We start from the raw sequence: 9,948 nt of genomic DNA, 5'->3' as shown, positions 1-9,948 counted from the left end.
AATTGCAGCACTTTTTGAGGGATTGTAAGAGGAAAGAAGCAGTTACAGAAACACAATTTTGAAATGCTGGGTCTTTGGTATTTGAAGCCAAGGAATTGACCAGGGGTGTCTGAAAAAAAAAAATAGGATCATGAATAAGATGGAACCAGGCAGCACCCTAAAAGTTTGTGACAAAGGAAGTCTCAATCCTCACATCAGAAGCAAACTTCTCACTGTATACCTTTACATTTTATAAAACATGGTCACATGGAACAATAGCTTGCAGACTGGGAAGCACTTGAACATAATAGTGTTTCATTTGATTCTCATACACTCTTGGCAGATAGAAAGCATTGTTTTTACTGTCTCCATTTTATGAACAAGGAAAATCAGTTTCCAAGTAGTTAAGGTCACAGAGCTGAGTATTGGACTCTGTTCTTATGGATTTCTGTACCCTCCATAGAGAATGGGGTCAGTGGGGTCTTATCCTTGAATAGCCATGTCAGAAGTGGGAGCCCTGGGCATAGAGCCTTAGGGACTTGCGGAACACACTGTGTCCTCACTGGGCTGGAGCAGGGACTATGGTTGTGGATGCCATAGTTGGTCTGCTTTGGAAAGGGATTCTTTTATCTCCACCAAAGAGGTATCACCAAAGATCTGGGGGTAGCTTGGCCAGTCTATGTGCTGACTCTCTGCTGGAGCTGTCTCCTAACCAGGTCACTGCTAGAGCTCATCTTCCTAAATGTCCCAGTGCCATGACTTTGGTGCTCTAGCTTGTGAGATTGAATCAATCTAAGAGTCCAGAGTCTATGGGGACTCCTTCTCTATTGTATGCTGCAGTCTGAAGCTAAATGCTATTGTACCAGTTTTGTTGCTGTTTAGATTTTTTTTTGTTCCCAGATTATTTTTCCAAAAATAGACCTATGATATATTCTTATACATTTGAATTTAATTAAGAACCTTTTTCTCAATGACATAAATGTGGTTTTACTGTTTCTAGCCAGGCCAGACAAAGATGCCTGAAGACAGATTTCTAAATGATGCTGTGCGCCAATTTCTCTGATCTTTTTAATATTGTAACTAAGGGGCCTTGCTCTGAGATGGTGATTTATGACTTTGACATGCTGTCCTGTACCACTCTCTGATCACTAGGGAATATGTAGAAACTCACCAAAGCAACTGCTCTCAGGCATCAAAGTGGAGCCACATTGTCCCTTGTAATCTCACAAGGATCCTTATGGGATTCAAGATGATCACATTTTCAGTGTTCTAAGGACTGTCTCCGTATGAGCCCAGCCATACCATGCCCATTACTGATGTATTTGACCTGTTGAGCCTCCAACAGCATTGCAGACTCCACTTTTTGTGTTGCAACAGGACTAAGACCAGAAGCGAATGTCCTATTTTTTCCTGCCATTTCTCTGCTGAGCAACAGCTTACCCTTGGAGCTGCTGCTGCCTAAAGAACAGGAGAAGATTCAGGAATGCTAACAATAGTTACCTACAAATCCCATGCCATCTGCCCTTGCCCATTGTAACAGCCTCGCCACTTGGGTCAGTAAGAGTCCATACTTGCTCAGTACATCTTTGTGCTCACTTCAGCTGTGGGCTCTGATTTAAACATTCAGCTCAGGGGATGCCTCTTTGGTGCATGTCATAATCAGGAGAAGAATGCTCTCTTTGGATTCTGGAACTGACTCCATTTGTAGTGAAGAGTTTGGGGAGCATCAATAATGGGATGGCAGCATTCATTCATTCATTTATACCTCTAACCAGTCTTCCCTCACATAGTGGTTGAGTACTCAATACGTGCCCTGTGCTTAGCTGAGTACTGTTCAATGGTGAACAAAGAAGACATGGTCTTAAGGAGGAGTTCCTATTTCAACAGAGTAGCCCAAGGAACTTCAACCACTTTTGCTACAGGTGTATTAGTTACTGCCAAGAGTCTGTAAGTGTTCATGGGCCTCATTAAGCTCTGCCTTCCTTCTGCTTTTTGGAGCCTGGCCTTTGGTTGGCCTTGAATGAAGAGTGGGGCCCCCAAAGTACCACTGTCAGCACTCTCCAGGTGAGTATTATCCTGGGAGGGGCCAGGGCATGAGGAGGGCCAGGGCGTGGGGCCCTCTGAAGGCTGTGTCATCCCAGGCTTCAGCCACAGAGGTTTTATTATGGAGGAAAGCTGAGCTGTGAGCACGTTGCTAGGCTGTGGCTATTTATTTTTATAAACGAGCCTTGTGCTTAATTTAGAAACCTGCTTTTTCTTTTTCTTTCTTCTTTCCAGCATCATCTGGCTGTCTGGCACCGTCAAAGAATTGCATTTCTGACCCAAGAAGAGCTTATGGGTGGATGGGGGTGGGATAGAGGCTGGGGAGAGGATTGATGCCAGCCAGCTGCCTCACGGGGTGCTGGAAACACGTGGCCATGCCATTAGCATCCTGTTCGGCTTCTGGACCAGTTTCATCTGTGACACCTACATAGTCCTCCCTTGGATCAGCAAGATAAAAGGCAGCCCTGATGTTAGTGCCTCCTCTGATGAGCCATACGCGAGAATCCAGCATAGCAGAAGGCAATGCCACGCAGAAGAGGACCAAAGTCAGGTGCCAGAAGCAGGTGACATCTCCACTCTCAGTTCTTTGGAGGAAGCTATTTTAATAGAACCACTTTACTGCAGCTATTTTGACATGAGGATATTTTGGTATGGCTCAAAAATTCAGCCGATAAATGTTCAGCTTTTTAAAAAATAAATGATGAGTAAAATAGGCATCTTGCAGGCCATCTGTGAGCTTCACCTCAAACTTGATCTTCACCCCCCTGCATTGTCAATCTTATCTCCAGGCATCAAGGGTATATGGATTGGGAACAGATGAAGGAAAGGACTGGTAGAGGCTCAAAATGAAAGAAATAGCAGGTCAGGACTCCAGGAGAGTTGAGGGTCTTTTAAAGTGAAACAAAACAAACAAACAAACAAAAAAACAGGGTCAACCAAATTCAGAAATCAGGTAGAAGTCAGAGAAGGAATGAAAGATGGGAAATTGGTTATAAACCAAATACAGCGAGTCTGAATTTTGGCTTACTTGTTTTGAGGCTGCTGTATCCAAACAGTTGTGCTGGAAGAGCTGCACGAAATTGTTGGGCAAGAAATAGTCCACTCATGATTCAGATAAGCTCATTTTGCCTCTTCCATGGTCGATTCCTGACTCATAAATGTCTATACATTTCACTTTATGGCTTGTGTGAGCCTCAGTTTCCCCGCACAAAATGCAGATGATGATGTCGGCCCTTCCTCTTTCCCCACCTTTTGCTCTCCTTCCAAGTGACATGATGAGGAATGAGCCAGCATCTTGTAAACTGCTCCAGGCCACCTGGAGAAATGTGCTTGCATAAATAGTTGGCATTAGTATACGTGAGTCTTCCATGAGTAAAGAATTTCAGAGTTGGCAGCCGTCTCTGCCTGGTGATTCATGTGGGCACAATGATGCCCTTAGCTACAATGTATGGTGTGGGTGATGAATTTGTTCTTGTCACAGCAGAGGACTGAGTATTCTTTACCCAAATGCTGTAGATTGAGTTTGCACATGGGAACTAGATTAGCTCTGAAGAGAGTTGAAAGGAACCTGACATTTCTGCCTGCAATCTACAGTTTCATTGTAAAAACAACCGCAGCAGCACATTTGTGCCCAACCATGGCTTCCCTTTGCCAGCAAAGAAAATCTTCTAAATTCTTCTGCCATTTGTCAAACCTGCCCAAGTCCCTGGAGGCAGTTCTGGTATAACTGAAGGTGGAGAAAGAGAATATTCTCTCTACCAGGTTTCACTACTTCCTGTGTTGGTTGTTCACAAGGGGAGAGCTTCTGCATCACAGGATGAAGCTTCGGTGATTTAGATGTGGAATATCCTTCCAGGATTAGGGCAAGGAGGCCCCAGCTTCCAGAATCCTGTCCTGCAGCCTCCGCGTGGCTGGGCAGCGGCCTTCCTTTGAGCCTTCAGGGTGGAAACGAAGGACATGTGTGTCTCTGCAGCACCTCCGGCTTTCGCTCAATCCTATTTTCAGAGCCAAAGCGCCATCTCCTCTGGTACAGTTAATCTTTGTTCCTGCCACTGACCCATCTATCTTTATTACTTTTCACCACGTCCTGGCCTTCAGATTTCTTATGGATTTCTTTCTCAGGCATTGTGTTTTGATTCCCTCCTCACATTTACTTCCAAGTGCCAAGAACAACTCTGTTCCGGCAGGAGGATATTATTTGGCTTAAAAAGGAGAATGAGCAGTGGCTTCTCTCCATCAGCATTCTTTAGGTTTACGTGAGAATTCATTCTGGGAACCATTTAGAGTCTCCTTCAAGCCTCTCCCTGACCGACAAAGTTTCTGTCCCAGAGAGTTACTTTGCTTCCATTGTTTCTAAATGGATGATAAGAACCTTTCTTTCTGAGCCTGTGTAGAAGGACTCAACACCCCTCCCCCCATTACTCCCCAGAGATCTTGGCTGGGTCCACAATGGATACACGCTGGGTATTGTTACCATTGTTATAGACTTCAGCATCAACTCCAGTATTTGATGGTCCAATAAACCTTGAGTGCTCTTCAAGAATTGTTAGTTTTTCCCACCTTTGAGAACCACACTCACCCTTTAGGGCAGCTCTTCCTAAGTGACTGACAAACACTCCCTGGTTGAGCTGGTGGGGGCAGGTCCAGCCAACAATGGCTTCTCTGTTGACACCACACAGGCCTTAATGACACAGACTAGGCACAACAGCTGGTGCCCTCATGAGTGCCTATTAATATTTTGGGTAAGTTGTGTTGCCTCATCCACCACTCTGTATAGTGATTCTGGAATTTGCTATGTGATACGAGCAAATGAAGAGATGGAAGGGGCTGTTCACCACTCAGGCTGCAAGCAAGCCTGTCGTGCCCATCTGCCAAGAGGCCTCCTTGTGTGCCTCCAAAATGGCCTGGTCCTTAACTTGATCTGCTTGGACTGATTGCAAACAGTGACTTAGCTTCCTCTAGACCAGAGGATATTCTGTGCTCCCAAAACAGAATGCTACACATGGGAACAAGGGAAAGGGAGGCTTTGAGAGGTCAGCCAGCAAGGCCCCTGCTTCAAGCCTAAAACCAACGTAATTAGGTGAAGACTGAGCAGGATAAGGCTTTGCAAGGAACATCCCTGGCATGTCAAGGTGATCCCAGGTACGTGAATTGGCTCCTTTTGAGTCTTCCTACAACTCTTGGAGGCAAATAGGGTGGGTATTATTACTCTAGTTCTACCAAGGGAGAAACTAAGTTCTAGAAGTCAACTAAGGAAGTTATGTAACTTACTGGCAGACAGGACACAAGAAACCTCAAATTCCTGACATCTGTTCCAGTTTTTCCCATCACCCCATGTTGCCCTTCAGCAGGGCTTAAGCAAAACAGCCAACGCAAGTCCTAGCCTTTCCAGCTGGGCTGAAGTTAGAAACTGGCATGGATTTACATTGGAGTAGCTGGGGCCTGGGAGGCTACAGATACTACTTCTACTTGCTCGTATTGCAAGGCAAGGCTATATGTCTCAGCAGGGTTGAGACTATTTGTAGACTCGATTTTTATATGGTCATGGTGAGAGGGAGTGCAAATGAGAAAAAGGTACAACAATTTGCATTTGTGTGTGTGTGGGTGTGTGTGAGTGTGTGTGTGCATACACATGTGCACATGTTTGGGCACACAGATGAGAAGACATTACTGTCATGATGGCTGTTGCAGGTGGATGGAGCACGTTCCCTTGCAGGTCATCTGCAGCTTCATGGACACACTGTGGCTTCTTACCTAAAGCTTCCACATCTCTGCCTGATGGATCTCTCTGGCCACAGAAATTTGTTAAGCCCCACGCACGGGGAAGCCCAGAAGAGCATCAGAGTTAAAGGTGCCTGGAGCAACCCTTAACCAATGAAGGATGGAGCTAGTTAAAAAAAAAAGTCTCTGTCTTTTTATACCCCCTGCCAACAGGAAAATCGAGGTGTTTTCCACTGAGCCTTTGAGAGGGACTCCAGAGGAAGTAAAACCCAAGTGCTCTGTGCAGCATCCTGCTCATGAACACCCCCTTTATTGGCTAACCCACCTCTCTCTATCTTGCTTCTCTAATCCCTCACTGTGTTTTTGGGGATCATATCCCCAGTAAACATGTGCATCTAGATTCCTGTTTCAGGAATCGAAACTAAGACAGTGGCCCAGTTCCTGCCTCCTGGGAGTGCCTTGTATGTGGTGGGTTTTCAGCCCCGCCAGATTCCTGCTAAGCGTGGCAGGTATGCATTTCCATGTTGAGCATTGCCCCCTTTCAGCCATTGGCCAGGAAGATTTTGGCTCTGGTAGAAATAATTATAGAGTTTTTCAGCTTGGAAGAATCTCATCTCCAGGAGGACCCCTGCAGTAGGCCAGCAAGGATAAGAAACAAAGAATGAAGATGGGTGCATGCTTGTGGTCTCAACTGGGGAGGCTGAGGTGGGAGGATCACTTGAGCCAGGGAGTTTGAGGCTGCAGCGAGCTAAGATGACACCACTGCTCTCCACCTTGGACAGAGACCCCATCTCAAATAAATAAGAAACAGTGAATGGAATTAAAACAGTGAATGTTCATTAAAAGCAATGCCAAATTGAAGCAAGCTTGGAGTTTTCTTGTTGAGCACATGGGCTCCTGAGCAGGTGCAGCCTCAGCTACTCCTCATTACCTTTCACCGGGCAAGCCATGCCTATAAGAGCTCACTTTCACGGGGCATGTCTGGATTGACTTACTGTCTAAATTTCTCTTAGTGCTGCAGCAGGAGAATCCTCTGCAGCATAGGAAGGCAGCATCAGAACTCCCTGGGGTAGGATCAGGTTCCTGGATGCTGCATTCTTATCAGTTCTCCTGAGTTCCAGCAGACAGCAGATTCGACTTGCAACCAAGCAGACACATGAAAGTAATGTGCACTCCTAACATTTTGTAACCTGCTTCCCACAAAACAGAAGGCAATCTTCCCTTTGCCTTATTCCCTGCCTTGCTCTTGACATTTTTACAGCCGACTTTGCATTTCTGACACCTCCCACTTGAATTGGCTCCTGGTCTCTCCTGGCCTGAGAATCCTAGTCACATGACCCATCCCAGTGCACACTCTCAGCTCTCTTTTCGGCCAGGCCACACACCTCCTCGCCTTGACATTTAGGGCTTGTCATTTCTTTTCCTCTTCTGCTGCAATAAATCAGGACCAGTCAACATTCACTGCCCCCTGGGTGGTATTTAGGGAAGCTGATACTGGGCTGAGGAGGCTTTTCTGTGTGCACGGGGGTTGAAAGCAAGCATTGCCTTTCCGCTCCCAATCTGTGGCTTTGCGACAGTGATAATGAAACCCTGGTCAGGAGCCCAAGCTCCATGTCCAGGCGTCTTGTCTGACTTGTACAAAGCTGAGTGCTCAAACCAGACAAAGCAACAATGGCCTGTTCCTGGGTGCTGCCTTGTTTGTGGCTCAGACCTGTGCCGCTGGTTTAGCTCGTTCACCTCAGAAGGTCTGGTGTGGAATGGAATGATCAGCAGCCTGAGAACACAGAGGCTGTGCCAGTTCTGGCCCTCCCTGCCTCCCATACCACATGCTGGAACGTGGGTTTAATCCAGTCTAGAAGCAAAGGGGAAGCAAACCTCTTGAGTGCCTAGTGGCGGGTGCTAAGCAATGCCCTTCAAGGGCATGAATGTATGGGAGGATAAAGTCATCAGAAAGAGAGAAAGCAGAAAGCAAGGGAAGATAGGAAATGGGAGAAAGCAAAATGAGAAAAGAGGAAAATGAATACACAAAGTGATCATTAGGCAGAGGAGTAGCTGGCTGCCACTTACAACTCTTTGAGTGGCACTGATGCCATTTGTTATCCATCCCTGTTTCAAAGTCAGGTCAGGAGCTAGTGGATGCATGTGCTCTCTCCAGAGAAGACACACAGCTCAGATTTTCAAACCATGTTGCTTCCCATGGTTCCCTATATTAGAATTCAGCACAACTCTACTTGCTCAACTGTGAGAGGTCTTAACCAAAGGGTTTGAAGATGCTTTATAACAAATAAATAACCTGTGCAAATGTAAGATGATAAGATGATATATTTTTCCTCCTGTTTACCACAAGACTTGAATACACATTATCAGCACAATCCCCAAAGGTAATTTTAAGATGCAGGTTTAGAAGATTCTTTTCAAAAGAGACCATGACAGACAGGTAGGCTGAGCATAATGTCTGGCACATAGTAGGTGCTCAATAAATGTCTGAAATTGAGTTAGTGAATGATTGAATATGAGAGACAGATCAAGAAGAATATTTTAACAAGAAGATACCTGAGTATTTAACACTGATACTTTTCAGAACATCTGATTGTTTTTGTTCTGGGCCTCACGGATTTAAGGATGAGTGAACTTTCCAAGTGCACACTCACTGGCTGGCCTGTGATCACACGCACATGCGCTGGGGTGCTAAGTGCAAGGAAGAGTTGGACAATGCACAGTAATGGCAGAGGTTGAATCTGGCCAGGAGATTCTGGAGAGGTCTCTAGAAAAGCAGTTTCCAAAGCTGCTGAGGTCTCACCAAGCAGACCAGGTAAAGATAGCAAAGGTATGAAACAGCCTATTGTGTCAGAGAGGTGCAATAGTATGGCTGGGTCAAACTGGAGAAGTGTGTGTGTGCGCGCGCACACGCGCGTGCGTGTGTGGGTGTGAGTGTTGGAGGGTGGGGCAACCACTGGCCTTTTTGGTCACCATGGGTTTTTCAGTGCCTTCTATGTGACCAAACACTGGCATTAGTAGGTTTCCCTTATTTAGCTCCTCCGGGGAAGCTGAAATCCCATGTGTAAGCTATTGCCTTGTCATGGGGGAGGGTGTGAGTATACCCATGTCTCCCTAAGGCCTCATGATTTGCGGTAGAGGAAAATGATCTTTTATCTTCAAATGGCCTCACGGTGCTTATCTGTTTTCTAGTCTGTATTTCACTCTGCTGTGAACCACCTTGGGGCAAAACCTTCCTGCTTTTTGAGTACAGTGAGCACAAAAGAGTTTTACAGACTGGATGGTTGTATGGGTGGACAATGGCTGGAAAAGACAGGTGGCTGTTCAGAATCCTACGAAAACCCTTAAGCTCTGCTGTTCTCTCCTAAGGCAGCAAAATTCATTTTTTATCATGAGTACTCTTTGTTTATTACTAGCATTGCAAGTTCTCCCCTGAGGCGCAGAGCCCAGAAGAAATCAGTGTGGAATGAAAAGAGTCAAGGTTGGAGCCCCCACAGGACTTAGCAAGAATGCCAAGTAAGGGCTGCTGTATAGGAGGGTGGCCAGCACAGGCCCTGAGGCCTGGGAGGAAGGGGAAGGTCTTGGAGGCTTTGCAGACCCTCAGACTCTTGGGCCCCGAGCAGTACCCGCAGACACAAGTCCTAGTGCTGGAATATTGTGCACACGTCTGCTGCAGAATGCCTTGGGAGCCAAAGGATTTGATGAAGCTCAAATCAGAGTAGATAGAAGGCAATTATGTTTTTGCATCCTCAGCTCCTGCCACCCTGCAGCTCCCTGGGAATGCACTTGTGGCATTTGGGTGTTTTTCTTACAAAGGCCTGGAGAGAGAAAAACAGCCAGTCACCATCTAATAAATTATCCATCATGTCACCGCTTCTGCTGGCCTCATTCTGACACTTCTCCCCTTCTGATTGTAGACAATAATTACCCTCTAATTGCTAAGATAATCTTGCTTATGGAGCTACAGCAGCAATGAAAAGCTGTCGTTTATATGGCTCGTCCTCAATGTTGATTTAAGCTGAATTACACCTCAGTTCGATCTGAAGAGCAACCCCCACTCAAATGAGGCAAGGTCTTTGGAGACCTGGAACTGGGTGCCACAGCATGTTTCTAGCTTCTCTCCTGGCCTAAGGGCTACACCTGAGAGAGGTTACTCATAAGCCCCTCCACAAACAGGGCCCTGCAGTGGGATGGATCCCTTTGCGTCTG

General features: G+C 46.2%; 1 protein-coding gene across 1 annotated transcript; it reads left to right on the top strand.

Moving 5' to 3' along the window:
- Positions 1–1,490: 1,490 nt before the first annotated feature.
- SMIM2 (small integral membrane protein 2) lies at positions 1,491–2,736 on the top strand. Its single transcript, XM_058438162.1, has 2 exons — positions 1,491–1,532; positions 2,306–2,736. Exons 1-2 carry the CDS (start codon positions 1,491–1,493, stop codon positions 2,717–2,719), a joined length of 456 nt encoding a protein of 151 aa, XP_058294145.1. The 3' UTR covers positions 2,720–2,736.
- The last annotated feature ends 7,212 nt before the right edge of the window (positions 2,737–9,948 follow it).

The sequence above is a fragment of the Hylobates moloch genome, unplaced genomic scaffold (assembly GCF_009828535.3).
Source record: "Hylobates moloch isolate HMO894 unplaced genomic scaffold, HMol_V3 SCAFFOLD_4, whole genome shotgun sequence".
Classification (NCBI taxonomy): Eukaryota; Metazoa; Chordata; class Mammalia; order Primates; family Hylobatidae; genus Hylobates; species Hylobates moloch.
Note: the sequence above shows the minus strand (reverse complement) of the source record. Positions and strands in the feature narration are given on the sequence as shown.